Below are 20100 nucleotides of genomic sequence, written 5' to 3'. Positions count from 1 at the left end.
CGCTCCCTCAGCAACGCTCCCGTTCGTACAAAATTTATTGAGAGGAAAAGTGGGGGAAAACAACAACGCGCGGGGTGACGGGGGCGAGCGGGGCACAGTGGAGGGGAAGGGAGGGAAACACGAACACGCTGTTGAATATCAACAGTACTAAAGGGGCGCGGGCAGAATCAGGCGTAGAGATCCTCGCGATCGGCAGAGTAAACCTCCCCCTCCTGCAGCAGCGCGAAGTTGAGGAAGTGAGAGGGGCGATGGACCTCGTGGTAAAACTCCTTGGGGTTGGCGAGCTGCAGCTCGTACTTCATGTTGGGGTCGTGGCGGACACCTGGAGAAGAGGGAGTGTCACCCACCTGAGCCCCCCTTCTGCCTCCTCCACCCTTCAGGAGCCCAACACAGCTCTCCACCCTTCTATGACCATTTCCCTGCCAGGACAAAGTTCTAAACCCACAAAATCCCTCTTTGGGTTCCTCTCCTCAAGAGATTTATAATCCTTTTGTGCTAGTGTTCTGAGCTTTTGTGCTCGAGTGTTCTGTCACTCTCATTTCCTGACCCTTTCTCCAGCTGCTCATGGTGTTCATGATACCAGCACCTCCCTATTGGGACCAGCTTCTCTTTTGCATTTTCCATTATCTCTCCTGCCTGACAGGGATTAATTATTCAGTAGCGGTAGACCATGCACTACAATCCTGACAGACATGGGATCTATTTTTCCTCTCGAGCCACCAAAAATTCCATTGAACTGGTACTGTGTAAAGTTCAGGGCACAGTGCTGGTATCCTTGCCAGCCACTCTGAGGAAGCTCTGGAGTAGGTCAGGAGCTATTCCCCCCTCCCCAAGCTCCTGACACTGTCTCCTTTCCCCTCCCCTCCCCAGGCCAGCTCACCCATGAAGTTGTAGTTCCAGGAGCCCTGTGCTGGGACCATGAAGAAGCCGAGGAAGCGGTCGGACAGCAGCATCTGCACCCTCTCGTAGTGGGAGGGCAGGTACCCCTTGGGGTTGTTGCCCTTGTCCGTGTTCTGCCGGCCCCACTCGTACCCGCTGGGGGTCAGCTTGTAGGCTGTGAGCGTGCAGGAGCCAGGGGTGAAACTGAAAAGGAGAACACGAGGCAAGTCAGACTCACCTGGGGCACAGGAGGGGAAGTAAGAATGAGCCAACACTCCCTTTCTGCCGATTTTGAGTTCCCCAGCTCTGCACCAGAAGCCTCCCTGCCCCTCACCTGCAGGTGATGATGATGGTCTTCTCCCCATCCCAGGAGGGGTTGTCAGCCATGACCTTGGCGTGGGTGGTGACATCCTGTGGTGACAGCTGAGGGGACTCGTTTGGTTGGGTGTGAATCCACCCCAGAGGTTCCATTTCCTGACAAAAAGAGAGTGGTTTAGAGAAAATTCAAAACCATTTAAAATGAGACCACTTCAAGCTTGGCAAAAAGGACACAGAGATCACAGGCTTCCCTCTCACTTGATCTCAATCAAGTTTGGCTTCAGACTGAGCCACTTCAGTCCTACAACTACAAAAGACCAAGGAAAGCTGTTCCACCACCTCAGGTCCTTTTTAATGACCTTCCACCCACCCTGGAAGCTGAACCTCCACCCACCTTGAGATATTCGTGCTGTGGCAGCTGCCCTGGGAGGTGCACGGTCTGGTGTGTCCCCCACTGGGGCACCATCACAATGCACCGGATCTCCTTCACCTGGGGGTTGTCTGGGGGGCTCACTCCATACAGGTAACCTGCAATCTGAAACACACACACCTGTCTTAGAAGGCCAGAAGAGATATCTGTGAGTGGGAACTCCTCAATTCCTGAGGAGAGCATCAGGGGGATTCACGTGGACAAAGCACAGCAGGTTCCCAGCCCTTCAACAAGGGTTCCCCCCGGTGTGTTTGAGTGGGGCACAGCTGTAACAAACTCCCTGCACACTCACCTGGGCCCTCAGGTCTGAGATGCAGATGAACTTCTTCAATACGTTTTTGGGAAGAATGTAGGTGTAACCTGTCTCCTTGATGTCATCTGATGAGACATAGATGTGGTTTGTCCGCAGGTGGAGGTTGGCAGCAGAGATTGCTCTGTGAGGAGGAGAGAGTGATCAGAGGGGGCACAGATCCTCCCTGAGCATTCCAACCCTTCCCACCACCCCTGCCTGCCTTCCTACCTGACCCTCCACTCAGTCTTGGAGGAGAAGGTCTGGGTTTCGTAGTTGCTGGTGGTGGAGGTGATGATTTCATCCCCGTGTTTGTTCACCGTGCGGGTCTGCGTGGCCGTCAGCTGCGACTGCTCCTTGGTTTGCTTCTCAATTTCTGCAATTTGCTGCCTCTGCTGAGATGGGGCAGAGATCTCCATGCCCAGGATGATGTCTCGGATCTCTGACTGGGTCAGGGATGCAACGTTCACACTGGAAGAGAAAATTCATCCGAGTCAGGCATTTCAAAATCACATTCTGGAGCCTTCTCACCTGCGGGCACAAGCTCAGAACACCCACTCTGGGCAATATGAAAAAATTAAACCACAACTTTTTAAACAAAAGAGGGGCCATGATCACATGATGATCAGTGATTTGGTGCAATCATTTTTATCTGCCTTACCACAAGGTTATTAAAATTAACCAGATCCCCAACAAAGCTGAGAGTGCACTGACAAAGACCCTTGGCCAGAGCCTTTATGGCAGAAGCAAAGGTTGACAGGATTATGGCTTACTTGTTCTTCTTGCCATAGTCAGCAAGGATGAGATCCTTCAGCTGCACCTCCACCTTGATCCACTCCTCATCTGTCAGGGTTGGCCAGATGTGGTGAGGCTCAGTGATGGTTGTCTTGTCTGGCTTCAGGATAACTTTGGCTCGATCGTTGTTCACGTGCAGCGCCCGGAGAATCAGGATCAAACGGGAGAACGCCTGGGAAATGGAAAGAAGATGGAATTAGGAAGAAGAAAATTAAATGTACAAGGCCGTAGTAGAGCATTCCTCCCAAAGCAAAATGCAGGAGACACATCTGTGCTTACTGTGTAGGAAGAGATGGTTTTCAGCCAGTCATCATAGAGATTGAAGAGAACCATCTGGGGTTCAGTGGCCTTCAGGATGAGATCACCAAACTTCTCCACTTTCAGACAGGCCTGGAAGGGCAGCTGCAACTCCGAGCCTTTGATCACAATATTGGGGAAATCCAGCAAGTGCACCTGGAGTTTATCAAGAGGAATTAGCTCACAACTACTGCAGAACATGACACAGAAGTATCCTGTTATCTCCCACAGATTTTCCACATCCTCAGGGAGCTGCAGCCTTACCTCCAGAGGGTCCAGCATGCCCTTCCGTGTCACTATGATCTGCTTTGGCTGCTCCTCCACGGGCAGGGATCGGATCAAGGCAGCCACTTCCTCAGCAGTCTTCCACTTGGCCAGCTACAGAAAACACAGCAGGGTTAGAGAAATATCCCCCTGCTCTCCAGCAGAGCCTCCATGTCTCTGGGAACCAAAGGGACACAAACCAAATTCTAAAAATACTACTGGAATTTATGGCTTGTTCCAGGTTAGTGACAAGGCCCAGCATTTCCTCCTTACTGATCACAGAGGGCAGTTCCCATTCCTGGAGCTCAGTTACTCCTGAGTGGCTCAGAAAACAACAGCTGGTTACTCCACCTCCCTGGATTTGCCACCTGAGCTGTCTCAGTGCACTGGATGTACAGCTAAGTGCAACAAGGAGCAGAGCACTGTTCCTCAAGCTCTGCTTGATGATGTGGGGTCTTTACACCTCAGAATCTCAAAATCCTTGCAGCAGCAATGCCTGTGTTCCTCCACTTTTATATCCCAGGCTCCTGCCTGCCTGACCACTTGGACTTTGGAGCTCCAAACTCATAAAGAGGCAGGAAGATGAAGATCTTTGTGATGTTTTCTGTCCCAAGCAGTCTGAGCCCACCCCCAGCTCACATCCAAGCCCTACCTGTCCCAGACGTTTCTGTCCTGCCCACACAGAGGTGTGGATGATCTTCAGGAAGAGCTGCCCAGTTCTGGGATTGAAGATGAAAATGGCTCCGTTGATGGGTTTTGTGGTCAAATTCCCTTCAAAGGTCTGAGGGAAAAAGTGAGAGTGAGAAGTGCAGGAAGATAAACGGAGCCCACCCACACCTTTAGACAAGAGCCAACTCTCTGTGTGCTTTGAGCAGGAGCTCAAAGGGAAATGTGAGAGCTGTTCTGTGCACTCTGCAAAAATCTGGGTCCATGTGCTGACTCCCAGATTTCCATCATGCATGGAAACCTCCACCCCATTCAGTCCTTCCCCTGAGCATCCCTCAGGCCTCACCTTGTGGATGGTGACTCTGTACACGTTGGTGTCATCCACAAACCAGATGATCTGGTTGGAGAAGAGCTCCCCATAGTTCTGGGAGGACAGGTAGGGCTCAGTGGGCTCTGAGGAGTAGAGCTGCAGCCCTTTGCGGATCCGCTCCCTCAGCACATACAGGGCAGGGTTTGCTTTCATGATTTTGGCCATGGCCTGCTGGATCAGGGGTTTGCTGCCAGGGAACCAGTTCCCATAAGCACTGAAGGAGGAAACAAACAGAAGCTGTTACCATTAGCCCTGAAGAGGTGACAGCCCCACTCAAGTCTTTCCATGTAGCATCCAGGACCCTTTGTACTGCTGAAGAAACAGCTTTGTGCTGCAGTGTGACTTCTGTAATGCCCTGGGAGGGGGGCACCTATGGCTTTTACCTACCCCCCCTCAGTGGGAAGCCACAGCACACACATGCTGCAGTCCCAGAAAAGCTGCACCATCTCCAACAACCACACTGGAGAACTGATTTCTGACTCTGCCCCTAGTTTCCAGTGAGAAATAGCTGTCCCCACTTGTAGGGGCTTTGAAACAAGGCTTGTCCTTCAGCTCCAACACCAGTCTGACAGAAATATCCTAAGAAACAAATTATTAATGAACTGAGGGAACTGAACCACTACTACTGAGCAAAACTGGGCAACCTGAGATGCCTTATCCCACTCACTGCCCATCTCCAGCCTTCTCCCCTCCTCCTCCTGCCTGGAATACAACCCAGTCTGGAGATGCACTGAGACAATACCCACAAACCACCAATCCCAACCCTAGAAATGAAACCACAGAAGAAGGTGCAGCCCTGACCTGTGCAAGTTGTAGGCCAGATCAATGGCAATGAGCACCCCAGTGGGAGAGGGGTAGATGCTCATGTTGTCTGTGGTGTAGTCCAGGAACTTGGCCCTGGCGTAGCGCTCGATGTCGTGCGAGTCGTAGTCACCCCAGCGCAGCTGGATGTCAATCCAGTACTTCTGGGTGGTGGTGCTGTCCATCACATCCCTGAGGAGAAAACAGCCCACAACAAGTTCATCTGGCACAGAGTTCTCCTGCAGTAATTGCCATCCAGCGTGGACACTGCAGCCAGCTCATATCCACCCTGGAAAGGGACCGTGCTGTTCTCTCACACAGCAGTGCATGCAGAGGCTGGTGAAAGGTTTAAACAAAGCAGCAGTGAGTCCAGGGATTGTCTGGTGAGGATTCACTCCAGATTCTGGCCCTGGGCCAGCTCAGCTTTGTGGGGTTTGCAGAGGAACCTTCAACAGCTCAGGGAAAAGTTCACCCAGAGGAGAGGACAGGAGCAAAGGCAGTGTTGGTGTTTTGCAGAGGAAGTGTCAGCAAGTGCTGCAACCACCTACCCAAACAAGCCCTCTGCTTTTCTGGACACAATCTCCAGTGTCCCCAAATGCCCAAGAGACACAGAGGCTCTGGATGACACAGCAGCTCTGCCCTGCAGGGAGACTGAGGAGAGGGAAAAGGGAAACTCACTTGGAATCTGCCAGCAAGGATGGACGTGACACATTCCACTTGTAGGAAGCAAAGAGAAGGATATCTGCACATGAGGAGTTCATCTTGTAGGACTTCCTGGGATGGATTGTCTCCTTCTGCACTGTCTCAATCTCCAGAGCATCCAGCTCTTGATCAAACACCTGGGGAAAAGGCAGTCAAAGATGAGATGTTTTCAAGCAACCCAGATAAGGAACTTATCCTCAACACCAAGGCAGTCAGGAAAATCCCATTTTCCATTTCTTCCCTTTCTCTGCCAAATTCCTGGGGGAAGACTGGTCCTGCTCCAAAAGGGCACAGAAACAAACCAAGGTAACACTGCTCACCTGACACAAATCCATGACAATGCTCTCATGGATCTTCTGCCACAAGTGAGCTCGGAAAATCTGGATGAGGGAAATCTTCAGCGTGGGGATTTTGCCATGCATGAAGATCCCTGTCAAATCCAGCTGCACCTGGAACCCAACATACACCTGCAAAGGAAAAGCAGCTGTGAGAACACACAACAGCACAATGGAGGAAATTTTAAAAATGGAGCACTTAAACCTGTTAAGGAGGTTTAGTACCTCTCTAAGAGACGTTCTGATAATTAATTGGATCAATTAACTGCTCTAATTTCAGTGGAAAAGCATTGTCTGCTCCTAGAGGAACAAACACCAGGTACTTACATTGGCTCTGTTGATGGTAGGAGACCACCAGAGAGTGAATCTTCTGTTTGGAATTTGGTTCAAACCCGATCTCTGGGCATTTGTCAGCTTCTTCCACTTCATGGACTCCTCAAAGCCACTGGCCTTCTCCCTAGAAAGGGCAGACCATCAACTGCATTAGATTCAACTGAATGACATGCCCCTCATCTCTGCTGCCATGTGTCACTTGTAACAGAGACAGGCATCAGCCATGAGCTGGGAGTTTTGTTTCATGCCAAGAAATTTCCATGGATTTGTAAGAAGTTCAGCTGTAGCCCCCTCCCAGGTCCCTCACAACTGAACTACACAAGGTTCTGAAACAACCACTGAAAACCAGCAGAAACTCAACAGAACCAGCACAGCCTGAGCCCAGAGCCCACAGCAAAGCTCCTCTTACCAGAAGAGACCCTCCCACGTGGGAAAGTAGGTGCCCTTGAAGAGTGTGTGCTCCAGGATGCCTTCCACCCCGCCCAGAGCCTGGATCATGTCCGTGCGGTAATTGTTCAGGTTCCAGAGTTTGCCATCGTGGCGCTGGTGTGTCCACCAGAACGGGTTCTGCTTCAGCACCTGCAGAAACAGAGAGCAGATCACTCACCTGGCTGCACTACCTGCAGGAACCAACACCTGGGTGATGGGCAGGGAGCAGGTAAAAAGCCTCATGCCCTCAGTGCTGGAGGACACAGCTCATCTACAACATGAATTCTGTCAGTGCTGCTCTGCAATTCACTCTGGGTGGAACCCCAGGTGATATTTTTATCTTTCAGGGACTGGCCTTCTACAGAGCTGTCATTAAAGGCTTTAAATAACAAATTATTCCACTGTTACTAAAACTTAATATTTTGGAACATTTGTTTTGGGATAATTATTCTTCTCTCTCCAGAACTGATTCTGTAATATGTTGTTGTATTTATTGTGGTTTCCTCCAATACACTGCAATCTATCTAAATGATTCCAAAGGGGATAAGCTACAAATTCTGGAGCATTTGGTTCCAATCAGCCTCTACCAGTCCCAGCACAAGGCTGTAAATTCTTTCTGCAGCAGAGAGACAGAAGTGCACCTGCAATAATGCAAGGTACAAGGACTTTGTGTGGAACAGGTATCTGAACTTCATATTCAGGTGAAGAGAAATTCCCTGTCAGTACCTGATACTGTTTGAAGTCAGTCCTGACTCTCCATCCTTTATCATAAGCCAGAGTGTGCCTGTCCTTCTGGAAAAGGGTGTTAATCCGAGGAATTCCCCTGTCCCATGAGTCCTCCAGATCCTCCAGGGTCAGACGCCTGAAGGAACAAAATCCCCACACTTTGTTACCCCTCAATTTACAGCAATGCACTAATGAGTAGTTCAGCTGATGAGATCACAGAAATGACACAGAGCTCAGGGCTGTGGCAGGGGACACTAAAATGCCAGAGGCGAGGAAACAGCACTGCAGGTAACACAGGGCCAGCAAGGTCTCCAAAACCCCCAGACAGCACAAAACTTCCCACTGCTGCCTGTCCTCCCTCACGTGGACACACACCTGTTCTGGGCTATGGCCTCCTGCCGTTTCAGGGCATACTCTGCCCACACCCTCTGAGAGTCAATGAATTCACTCTCCCATGGCTGGATGTAGCGGTACAGGTTGGGGATGAGCTGATCCTCCTCATGGCTCATTCCTGAGCGGAAGTGAGTGATGCCAACATCTGTCTGCTTGGACCACCTGGAGCAAAGAGACAAAAATGAGGTAGGAGGAACTGGGACTTCCCGCATCACTGCCATGAGCTACTGTAAAGGCAACACAGCTCTGTACCATGGCATGGTTTAGCATTCTTGGGAGTATTTTTAGTGGAAAGAGCATCTAAGAGAACACTCAAGTCATGCAGGAGTTAGAACAGCACAACTCACCTCAGGTCAGACTGAGGGATGAGAACGTGGCCCATGGAGAGCATGCCCAGCCCCCCCAGCTCCTTAGGGGTGTAGAACACCACAGGAGGAAAACGGCTGGGCATTTTGGAGTTCAGGCCGATCTTGATCCGAGTCTGGATTTTATTCTCACACTTCACCAGCAGATCAAGCAACTCCTGGGTATTTACAACAGCTTCCCGGAAATAAGTCATCAAGCCAATCAGAGCTGTGTTCCATTTATTGACAATCTAGAAAGGAAAGGAAAGGATCAGCTCCTGGCTCATTCCCAAGCATCTCTAGAAAGCCGTCATAGATCTCCCTCCTCCCTTACCTTAGTGAAGGTTGTGGAGCCAGAGGCCATGAGGATCTGCCTCACTCTGTTGTGAAACCTCTGCATGGACTCATCATCCACACGCAGGAAGCACTGAGCCGTGCGCTCCTTGGTCACCTGGAGAGCACAGAGCCATCAATCCCCTCCTGGGACCCCTCTCCAACCCATGGAAACCCCACCCAGGGATTGCCCTCCCAGCCCACCTCGTTCTGCAGGTTCCAGACGCCGTCCTTGTGGGTGAACTCCTCGTAGCTGGTGCGGCACTTGGGCAGGATGCGGCACTCGAAGCCGCACATGTTGAACAGCAGGTTGGGGTTGTCCTTGCTGTACACGGACACGAAGCTGTTCTCCCACTGCACCGTGGTCACCGAGCGGGGCAGACGGTTCTTGATGTCCCAGAACACAGCACGGCCACTGCACAGCACCATGGGCACAGGGACACATCATAATTCACCCAAATAACAACTGGGCAAAGTCTCAGAGCTTCACTAAGATTTCAGTGCAGACCCCTCACTTCTCACATCGCATCCTGTGCATCTATCAATCTCCAACAGTTATTTATCACTGATTTTCTCCTTTTTCCCAGCACTTCTTCCCCAGTCTCCAGCAGTTATTTATCACTGATTTTCTCCTTTTTCCTAGCACTTCTTCCCCAGTCTCCAGCAGTTATTTATCACTGATTTTCCCCTTTTTCCTACCACTTTTTCCTCAGTCTCCAACAGTTATTTATCACTGATTTTCCCAGCACTTCTTCTCCAGTCTCCAACAATTATTTATCACTGATTTTCCCCTTTTTCCTAGCACTTCTTCCCCTGTCTCCAACTAGTAGTAAATAACTACCGATTTTCCCCTTTTTCCCAGCATTATTTATCATTGATTTTCTCCTTTTTCCTAGCACTTCTTCCCCAGTCTCCAACAATTATTTATCACTGATTTTCCTAGCACTTCTTCCCCAGTCTCCAGTAGTTATTTATCACTGATTTTCCCCTTTTTCCTAGCACTTCTTCCCCAGTCTCCAACAGTTATTCACCACTGATTTTCCCCTTTTTCCCAGCACTTCTTCCCCAGTCTCCAACAGTTATTCACCACTGATTTTCCCCTTTTTCCCAGCACTTCTTCCCCAGTCTCCAACAGTTATTTATCACTGATTTTCCCAGCATTTCTTCCCCAGTCTCCAGCAGTTATTTACCACTGATTTTCCCCTTTTTCCTAGCACTTTTTCCCCAGCTGCAGCACTCACAGGTTCACGTCGTGCTTCATGAGGCGCATGCGAGCGTCCCGGGGCCAGCACTTCTTGTTGTTGTAGCCCACGATGTTCTCGTTGTTGGGGTCGGGGTGCTCTGTCAGGTACCTCTGGATCAGGTCCCTTGCCTCGTCAGCTGTAAACCTGGAAAAGCACAAAAAACCATCTGGAATTACATGGTAGACTTAGCAACACCAGCCTGGTCAGAAAGATAAGGATTAAATAAGGAAAGCTGTTTGTTAGTGTGTTTGAAGGTAACTATCCCATTTTTGTGTGCTCCAAATCAATGGGGGAATTTCATTAGCACAGAGCAACTCAGGGTTTGGGTTATCTTTCCATGAAGAGATAGAAAAGGTTTATTTTACCAGTCTCTAATTTACCAAATCCCTAACAACTGAGCATATTTCTATTTCTATTAATTTGTGTTTCTTAGCATTGTTGTGTTACTATTGGTCCAGTGAAACTGCAGAAGAGCAAACTGCGAAAGCAAGAGGAGGCATGGGAATTCTGCAAATTCAAATATTCCTGATCTTCAAAGCAAAGGGAACAAAAGCCAGCAGCAGGAGCATATTATATCCTCCTTGCCTTTGTGCTGACCTGAGGAAAGCAGGGCCCAGAGGTCTCACCTGAAGAAGATGTGAATCCTGTCAATGTATCTGCAGAAGAGGCGAATGGGATGGGCCACCTCCGTGGCAATGTCCTGGAAGCTGAGGAAGTCATTTGGCATCTGGGGAGGCCCTGCCATCTCACTGGCTCTGTGCAGGCCCAGCACCAGCAGGTCCATCACGAGCCCATAGTACTGGACAATGAAGGAAGCAAACTGCAGCCCACGGATAATCCCATAGGAGTTCGTGTGATTCATATCCTGAGGAGATGAAGGGGAGTTGTGAGAAAACACATCCCAACACATCAGAACCCTTTCACCTTAGCAGCTCAGGTGAAACCTCAGCAGAAGTCGCTCTTCAGCACGACCCACAAGGGTTTTTTTACTCCCTCATCACTTTTCTTTGGCAAGTCTTGTGCTCCTTCTTTGCCATAACCTCCTCCCTCATGGGTCCCTTTAAGCACAAACCCCCTTTCCTGACAAGAACCATCACCTTGTAGTTGATCACCACGTTGTTCTTGGCTGTCATGTAGTCAGCAATGTTGTGATCAACGATGAGACGCAGCAGCCTGTTGAGCAAGGTCAGGTCAATCTTCTCATACATCTTCTCAAACCGAGACTCCAGCATCACGTTGCACTCCCCTTCACTCGTTTCCCAAACATCCTGCAGGTTATTGATGCCTGAGGGAACAAAATCTTGGGTTATCTGACACATCAGAGCACAGAAGCAGCCACTGAATACAGAAACTCAACTCAATGCCTGATTTTTTAGACTCTGGATCTTCCAGTCTAGCCAGAAGTGGGAGGAAAACTAAGTAATCAACCATAAATGCTGTGCAAGCTATCCTCCTCCAGTATACGCACATGTATTAACCTACAAAATACATCTCTGATTGTAATTATTGACTGCAAATTGCAAAAGCAAAATGCAGCTCCTAAGGGGACTCATAGGACACAAAGGAACCACAGGAAAAATCATTTTTGCATGGAATCCAAGAGCCCACTGACCTTGGCACCACTTGTACACCAGCAGTGGGGGTGGCTCAGTGTCAGCAGGTTTGATCCAAGGAGGGAAGAGCCTTCGCTTATCAGCCTCATACCACAAGTACTGATCCAGATAAGCATCTGTGATCTTCTCCAGGGGCTCAACATCATAAACAGGGACCAAGTGGCTGTAGAGATCCATGAACTCAATTCCCACCTAAAAAAAATGGGGGAAAAACTGAGGCTGGTAGTTGAGAGAAAACACAAAGTTTTTGTGCAATTCAGCTTCTGAATGCAGCAAACATGGCTGGGCTTTCACCAGACTTTCACTCACCTCCTTGAAGGCTCTCTGAGTCAGCAGATGACGCTTGATTCTGGACAGAGCTTCGTGGGGATTATCATAAGCCTGCTCAATCAAGCCCAGCTCCTCTCTCTGTGACTGATTCAGGCGTGATTTCACACTGAAAACAAAGGAGAACAGCTCAGCACCTGCACACAAACAGCCTAAGGGCCACTGCATTAAACTGATGAATGATAATGTTCAAACTGTAAATCCTCACAATCCACATCCTCAAACTTGCAAACATAGCAGTGGTTTTGCCAAAGTGACAGAGTCAATAGGAACTCCCAGATAAATTGGCAGTACCAAACCAACAGCTTTACCAGTCTACCAGGGTAAATTTTACACCATACCCCATCACAGGAATAATGGATAAGAAAAGAGAAACTTTTCCCAGTGCCCCTGAAAATCAAGATCATTTCCCACTGCTTACCTGTAAGCTTCCTTCAGCCTCTCCAGGGCTAAGATCAGCAACTTGGTGTCATGCTTGTAGGACAGTGGTGGGAAAGGAATGGGGGAGAACCTCCTGCTCTCCAGCCAGTGCACTGTGGTTGTGTACACAGCAACGGCCTCTTCTGCAGTGATGTAAGGCCCATCCTGCAGAACCACACCACAAGAATTCATCAGTCAAAGCTTCCCTATGAGAACAACATTAATTTGGGCAATTTCAGGGAGGACAGAAGTACCTTCAGGTAATTATGCTGCCGTTCCTGCTCAGCTTTCAGGTAGAGTCTGGTCAGCCTGCCCAGGTTCTTTTTACAGACGGTTTTGTCGACAGTGGCGCCCCGGCGGATCCGCTCCCGGTTGTAGTGAGCTGTGTTTGTCCACCAGTCAGCTTTGGCCTTCACATACCTCAGGATCATGTTCTCAATAGGAGTTGGCAGCCCTGGCACCTGGGGAGGGACAGGAACTTGAGGGAAGCAGGAGTGGGAGCCCTCCAAGAGCAGCTCCACTTGGGTGATGTTAGAACTGAACCCAAAGGCCAGGTGAGAGCTTTACCTTCCAGGGAATATTGGCCTTCCAGCAGCGCCAAGCCTCACTCAGGTGCTGCAGGATAGTTCTGGCTTTGTTCTGCTTGATCCCTTCTGGCATCATGTCCAGGATGTCGTGCATCACAGCTGCCCTGAGCTCCAGGTCAAAGTGAGACTCCACGCGCTGCTTCGTGACAGTCTTTGCCACACCCTTGGAGTGACGGCCTGGAAAAAGCAAATCCTTCAGAATTCTGACACCACCAGGCAGTGATTCTCCTCCTTCCCAAGGAGGTGCAGGATATCTGGAGAAATTACACTGCCAGGAGTCTGGAGTAAATGATTAAGGGGCTATGGAGCAGGAAATCCCACTTCCATTTAGAATCTGTTGTGTGGGCACAGATCTTGAAAGAGCTCTAAGCTGGTCAATGCAGCAGGGATAAAAACCACCAGTATGAACAGGAAACTGGCTGCCAAGCAAACAGTATTAATCTTTACCACACACTCCTCCCACGTGCAGCATTTACAGGGTGCTGACCTTCAAACTGCCTGGCCAGCAGATTCCCCAGCCAGCGTTCCAGCAGTGGGGTGATGCCCCTCATGAAGAACAGCCACACTCTCCAGCCTGGAGCCCAGAAACCACAGCCAGGACCTTTGCCCACAGGCCCCTGGAAGAACAGAGACATGGTGGTCATTTATTGACATTCCAGAATCTCCCCTTTATTCCTCAATTTCAATGGGGTCAGTATCATGTGGAAAGGTGGAACTCACTGTGTTAAACCTGTAGTAGATGAGATGTTTCAGGTCCTTGCACATCCGAATCTGCCTCATCAGTTTGTATTTGTACCGGTACATCCCTGTGAGCTGACCCACGTGGGCAAAGATGTACTGCAGGCCATCTGCCAGCTGAGACAAGGAACACAGTCAGGGACAACAACCAGCACCTCAGACACCACCTCCAGCAGCCAGGTTTATTGGACAGAGTGTATCAGTCCATACAAAGCTCCTAATGCTGGCTCAGACAATGATTAATTCTTATAAACTAATATAAAAGCAGAATTTCAAACAGTACTGCATATCTTCAATGTTTCCCCTCTTCTCCATAACACTGCAATATTCAGCCACTTTGTGCATCCCATATAAAATATTCCAATTCTCCTCTCACCTTCTTCTCACCACATTTAAAACCAAAAAGCCAAAAAGCCTACCTGAAATGCATCCACATTCCCCAGTCTGTACTGGACGTGGCTGTCCACCACCAGCTTAGTCAGCCGCAGCACCTCTCGGCACAGATGGAAAGCGTTCCCAAAACGGGATTTCTTTCTTTCCTGGAAAAGACAAAATATTCAGAATTTATGTAACAATGTCACAGAAGAGTGAAACAACTCCTGTTTGGTCAACAAGCGAGCAGCTGAGGCACTGTGACCTCTCTTTCCTCACTACACAACAACCTTCACATAAACTCTGCTCTTGTGTACAACAGCACATGGACCGGTACCTTTGTGGTGAGGGTCTTCACAGGCTTCAGGTTGAAGTTGTAATCCAAGTGAAGGTAATTCAGGTTCTTTCTGTGGATCAGTAGGTTCAGCATGTTGTAGCCCTGGCGACACACCTGCAGGCCAACCTCCACCCAGTCCAGCTTGGTGGACTGGAAAAACTTGGTGGCCTTGAAGGAGCGGAACAGGTACCTGGAGAGACCAGAGACCACCATCAGCTCAACCCCTACAGAGATCAGCAGTTCCCCACTGAACAGAGCCCACTCACCTCTTCTTCTGGGCCTTGGGAGGTCTGTGTTTGAGTGCATTCAGGACATAGTATTTCAGGAGCTTCTGGTAGGACACTCTCACCTTGACTGGCTGTCCTGCTGGGCAGTGCTCACGGTACCTGTGGATACATCACACCCCAAAGCTTCAGCTAACTCACATTCCTTAGAGAAAAGTGTCCAGAAACTCTCCTAAAATCTCTAGAAACCAGCCAGCATAATGTCTTTATTTAATTTTCAGGTAATAATGTCACGATCAGTGCATCAGCCTTAGGACAGAACTCACCAGTTCTTGACCAGTGGGATGTCAAGAGCTCTCCGGGTCCTGCCAGACCTCAGGTTGAAGGGTCGTGGTGCCCACAGCAAGGCAATGCCATTGGCTGTGTTATCAGTGTAGAGAGGGGTATCCTTCAGGAAAGGCTCCACAAACTCTGGCAACTCAAACTCTTCATCGTCATCAGGCAGTGGTTCCTGGCTCTGAAACACAGAAGCAGCACACAAGGTGATTGCTGGTTGTTTCAGCTCAGTTTCTGAGTTAAGCAAGTTAAAAATCCATCTCTTTGCTCTCATGGAAGAAGTGTGGCTGCACTGAGCATGAGAGAAGCAAAAAGCATCCAACGAGGCAAACTGTGGCTACTAGAGTCTGAGTTAGGTGCTCTGGGGTAACTTCAGGGAGATGCCAGCTCCTGAATACACCAAGAGCAACCAAAAAGACAAATTATCTGTCAGAAGACTCTAAAATCATTAATTACACATTTGGCTTTATCCTGCAGAAACCAACGGAGACAACTTTGTGCAACTCCAGAAGAAAACTAAAATGACAACTGTGGCGCTTTTTTTTTTTTTTGTTAAAGGGCTGGTGCTTTCTTCTGAAATATTTATGTTTGTGTTCTGCTATCAGAAGCAAGATGCTAAAGCCCCCTACTTCCACCTAGGGTTTATCACAGTTAACCCAGTGACTCACCTTGACAGAATGTCTGTGTGAAATGGGGTTGATCAGAGGATCAAAGTAAAAAGCTGGGAGGTCAGGATCTTCTGTTTTAATGAAAACAACGTTTGGAGTATGATACCTGCAACAAAAAATGAGCATTAGAGCCTTTGACAGCCTTTCCCTCCTCTCCTGGCTCAGGAGGCTGCTGCTCTTACCAGGTGAGGTGGACATGGTGGGGCAGGTTGTTGTACAGGTATGGGAAAGCAATTTTGTACTCTGTCCTGATGGGCTGCCTGATGATGATCTTATTGATGTCATTAAATTCATTCCAGTCTTCATCCCTTAAAATGAGACAAGAAACTGTTATGGAGGCATTCAGGGTGAGAGAGACAAACATTTGTGACTGAAAACATCCCCATTTCCCAGATAACCGTTCATCACTCCCCTAAACCCAACACTTACTGAAGATTGATGTCCCTGACGAGGGGCTCAAACTTGGGACCTCCAGGAATGGCCATGTTCAGTGCCTTGGAGGTGAAGAATGCTTTCAGGTCAAACAGGTAGAAGTAGTTGTCATCCACCAGGTCAGTGAGCAGCTGGTTGGCCAGGCGGTACAGGGTGGACATCATGGGCAGGGTGAACTGCCAGCGCTGGTACGTGGAGCCGTTCACATACCTGGGAGAGAAGAGAATGGGCACTCCAGCACAGGCACAGAGTCACCAAACACCTCCTGCCACCCATCACTCATCAAGGACAGGTGACACACGGGTGTCTCTAGACTGATAAAAGGCTGCAGCATTGTTAAAGAGCACTCTGGACTCCTCCTGCCCAGAAAATTCTGCTCCAGTTCCTCCCCTCCTCTGTGTCCCAACTCACACAGAACATCTCTGCACTCTGAGCAAATTTCAAATTCCAGCTAGACAATGCAGGCTGTCAGCTGTACAGCATGGTCAGTGTCACCATGGTATTTTCTGAAAAATCCTCTTTGCCCAGGATTTTCTCCTGGGAAGCTGAGAAGCCTCAGAGAGGAATGAAAACAAAAATTATCTGATTGCTGTTCCTGTGTTTGCTGCTTTGTAATATGGTCTGGACATTGTCTTACCAACAGGTGCATGTTTGATTGGTTCCAGTGAATTGTTTTAACTTAATGATCAATCACAGCCTGCTGTGTTGGACTCTCTGAGTCAGTCATGAGTTTTTAATATTCATTCTTGTCTAGCCTTCTGATGTATCCTTTCTCTTTCGTTAGTATAGTTTCAATATAGCATAATATAATCTAATATAATCTAAAATAATAAAATTATAAAATAATAAATAAAATAATATAATATCATTAATATAATATAATTATATTATATTATTTGTATTGTATTGTACTATATTATATTATATTATTAGCCTTCTGAGAACATAGAGTCAAATTCCCATCTCTCACCTCATCCTCATCACAAACACCACAGGCAGAAACATAATTTTTAGCAGGTGAGTGGGTAGCAGGCCTCCTGGACAGAGGGGCCTTGCTGGATGCTGAACCACAGAATCCCAGAATGGTTTGGCTTGGAAGGAACCTTAAAGCTCATCTTGTTCCAAGCCTTCCACCTTCCACTATCCCAGGTTGCTCAGAGCCCCATCCAACCTGGCTTTGATCTCTTCCAGGGATGGGGCAGCCACAGCTTTTCTGAGCAACCTGCAAGCAAAAAATGCAGCCTCCCAACACTCAGGTTTTCCCTCCCACCCTTGAGGGAAGGTTTTTCTCTCCCCACCAACATCACACAAAGCTTACACACTGCTCTGCACCCCCAATTCATGCACTGTTTGTTTTCCCCCTCTCCCAGTGCCACGTACTTCCTGTTGTCCTTCAGAGGCTGGTGGTCATAGAACCAGTCCAGCACAGGGGCATCCTCCTCTGGATCCAGCTCCAGCTGAATGGCCTCCAGGGGCTCCACATCCAGGATGTTATCAGCATAATCCAGAGGGGGCTCCTCATCATCAAACGGGGGGAATCTCATCCTCTTGAAGTGACGCCTGTCCCTCTTCTCCCGCCTCATCATGATCCACATGGAGCTGCAGGAAACCAGGGGGAAGTTCAAATCAGGGGGGGTTTATGGTGGATGCAGGAAGGTTTGGCCCAGCTGGGTGAAGGAGAAGGCACCTACCCCCACTGGGCAATGTAGACAGGCTCGATGACCCAGGGGATCTCGTTGACGAAGGAGATGGCGCCGGTGATGTGGTACAGGACAGGCACGTCCCGGATCTGCTCCCAGGGCATGGGCATGTTCTCCAGCAGCTTCAGCACAGCATGGGGCATGTACTTCAGAGCACTGCAGCCACAAAGCAAGGGAAACCACGCTGGAGGGGCTCTCAGGGACAGCCAAGCAGCTGCCATGAGCCAAACAAGCTCCCAGTTTTCCCTGAGAGCTGCACATCTAACCCGTTCAAAAACCAAATCCATGAATTTCCCACTCTACCTTTGGGCTAGCAAAAGGTTTTATAGTGATGTGGCTTTCAGCATTGTTGCTAACAAAAATGGAAGTTTTAAAGTAAGTTTCTGGAGTTTTTATGGGTAATGGTAAGTTACTGCAGCAGGCCATGATGTGCACTAGACAGCTCTCTACACCCAAACAGCAAAGAAGCACTCAGGATGCTTTTTAATCTTTCAAAAATCATTTCACTCTCTCCCCAACCTCTTCTAGAACACTGTGTTATTCAGGATAATGGTTTTTTTTCTCATAAATTCAAAGCAAGAATTCCCTTTGCTGATGCTCTTTTGCACTAACACCTCACAGCAACACTGACACTGCAAGCCCTTTGGAGAAAGGGCTTCCCCTTCAATGATACACTATCCAGGCTAATATTTCTTCTCATAAATTCAAAGCAACAACTCCTTTTCCTGATTGTCCTCTGCACTGACACCTCAGGGCATCCTCAGAGAGCTACAACGGGCACGAAGAGACTTTTGGAGAAGGATCTCTCCCCCTAACAACCACCAAAGCAGCAGCGGCGCATCCCCCGTGCTCTCCCTGTCACACACCGCGGACCCCTTACCCCAGGTAGACGCGCTTGTCGTGCCGGAACTTCCTATTGGTCATGTCGCCGTGGTCGCGGATGATTTTGCGGACGTGCTCGGGGGGCATGTCCTCCTTCTGCGCGTCCACGAAGCCGAATTTCCTCTTCTCCGCATAGCGCTTGGCCTGCAGCTGCTGCCACTTGCGGGCTGCGGGGACACAGAGCCGCCAGGTCACGCCTTGTTCCCCCCGGAGGAGGATCTGAGGGGCCGGGGCCGTACCCACCTTTCTCCTGCAGCTTCTCCTCGGACATGTAGTCGGGCAGCGGCGCCAGCGGGTTGGGCACCGGGGCGCAGCCGCCGCGGTACGGGAACACGGCGGCCATGGCGACGCTGCTGCGGAGAGCGTGGAGAGGGGCTCAGGGTGAGCTACGGGATCACGACGAGGCCGCCGCCGGTCGCTCCCCCGTCACTCCCGCCCGTCCTGGGCCCACCCCGGGCCCGCCGCTCCCCCTTGGCCCTCACCGGCAGCCGCGACCCCCGCGCTCCCCCACCACAATGGCGGCGCCGCGCCGTCGCTACCGCGCCTGCGAGACCCGGATGTAGGCGTGCCTAGCAGCACGGGATGCCCAATCAGCTTTTAGGAAGCCTGACAGACAGCAGGTTTATCCTATCAGAGGGCGGAGAGGCGGGGGCGGAACTGAAGGCGGAAGAGGGGAGGAAGTTGTGTGTGGAGCACACTTCCGGTGTGCTGTCCCGGTTTCCCCGGTCCCGCCCTTCGCTGTTTCCCATTGGCGGAGAGGGGCAGCGGTGACAGCGCGGCGCCGCTTCTGATTGGACAGCGCTTGGCGCTGCCCACTGCTCGCTGCTGTAGGGGGCGCCACGGGCCGGGTTGTGCCTTCCCCCCTTCCCGACGGGTGGTAGGGGCGGGGGGAGCCCTCAGGGAGACATTTTGGGTATCCCGGACAATCCCGGTGATGTCCCCGCTGGAACCTCCCCCACGGGGCCGGGACATCCCCTCAGTGCGGCTGAGCCCATGTCAGCCAGCTCCCGCGGCCCAGGCAGGCAGGGGATGCTGTGCCCCAGTGGTGCCTCACCCTCAGTACTGCCCCCATGGCCACACTGTGGTCCCTGATCCCCCAGCAAGCAGCCACCCACCTCGCTGCCCCCTTGCTGCCTCTCTCCAGGAGCACAGTGCCCTCCAGCCCTCAATGCTTGCCCAGCAGCTGAGAAATGTGAGGGCAGCTCACTGTGGGTGCGTTTAATATGTTGTCAGGTCTCAGGGCAGGCTCTTGCCTCAGGGCTTTCCATGGGGAGAGGGGTTTGTTCTGGAGGGATATTGGATGGGGTTGGAGCAGGACTGGTTCCCTGATGGAGATGCTCCTTCCAGATCCATGGTCCCCTATATGGTGGGAATAGAGAGGTGAGTCCTTCCCAAAACCTTTCCAGCCAAGGCTGTGGCACTTCCCGTGGCGATGGACAAGCACAGGGCATCCCCATGTCTGACCTCAGTGACCTGCAAAGCCACTGCTTATCCCACCTTAGCCCTGTGGGAAAAC

The 20100-nt window shown here is 50.2% G+C and overlaps 1 protein-coding gene across 2 annotated transcripts; it reads right to left on the bottom strand.

The window, feature by feature from the left end:
* Nucleotides 1-17: 17 nt before the first annotated feature.
* On the bottom strand, nt 18-19219 carry PRPF8 (pre-mRNA processing factor 8). 2 transcript variants are annotated; one of them, XM_074557214.1, is made up of 43 exons: nt 19067-19219; nt 18828-18937; nt 18583-18751; nt 17694-17858; nt 17383-17601; nt 16000-16212; nt 15753-15878; nt 15571-15676; nt 14893-15083; nt 14609-14728; nt 14343-14532; nt 14053-14172; nt 13616-13750; nt 13383-13512; nt 12876-13072; nt 12563-12769; nt 12310-12473; nt 11871-11997; nt 11561-11753; nt 11046-11233; nt 10575-10813; nt 9946-10092; nt 8909-9119; nt 8706-8822; nt 8375-8622; nt 8010-8189; nt 7635-7770; nt 6889-7058; nt 6474-6603; nt 6132-6278; nt 5788-5948; nt 5110-5301; nt 4285-4522; nt 3925-4053; nt 3273-3386; nt 2991-3164; nt 2690-2883; nt 2148-2387; nt 1920-2061; nt 1592-1732; nt 1214-1353; nt 881-1083; nt 18-322 (listed from the first exon to the last, which is right to left on the bottom strand). In XM_074557214.1, exons 2-43 carry the CDS (start codon nt 18925-18927, stop codon nt 168-170), a joined length of 7008 nt encoding a protein of 2335 aa, XP_074413315.1. In that variant the 5' UTR covers nt 18928-18937; nt 19067-19219; the 3' UTR covers nt 18-167. The 2 variants fall into 2 exon arrangements, with proteins under 2 accessions (XP_074413315.1, XP_074413316.1); XM_074557215.1 differs by having other exon boundaries at nt 18828-18934; nt 19067-19152.
* Nucleotides 19220-20100: the final 881 nt, after the last annotated feature.

The sequence above is a fragment of the Zonotrichia albicollis genome, chromosome 22, assembly GCF_047830755.1.
Source record: "Zonotrichia albicollis isolate bZonAlb1 chromosome 22, bZonAlb1.hap1, whole genome shotgun sequence".
In the NCBI taxonomy this organism is placed as follows: Eukaryota; Metazoa; Chordata; class Aves; order Passeriformes; family Passerellidae; genus Zonotrichia; species Zonotrichia albicollis.
The sequence above is the reverse complement of the archived record's forward strand: the minus strand, read 5'-3'. Positions and strand labels throughout refer to the sequence as shown.

What these genes read in the sequence shown, in the direction of transcription:
- PRPF8 (XM_074557214.1), bottom strand. Translation starts at nt 18,927, where the DNA reads ATGGCCGCCGTGTTCCCGTACCGCGGCGGCTGCGCCCCGGTGCCCAAC. An exon ending in GGAATGTGGATGCATTTCAG is followed by an intron (nt 13,751 to 14,052) that starts GTAGGCTTTTTG and finishes TCCTTGTCTCAG; the next exon opens with CTGGCAGATGGCCTGCAGTA. An exon ending in AAACCATCTCTTCCTACACA is followed by an intron (nt 2,884 to 2,990) that starts GTAAGCACAGAT and finishes TCCATTTCCCAG; the next exon opens with GCGTTCTCCCGTTTGATCCT.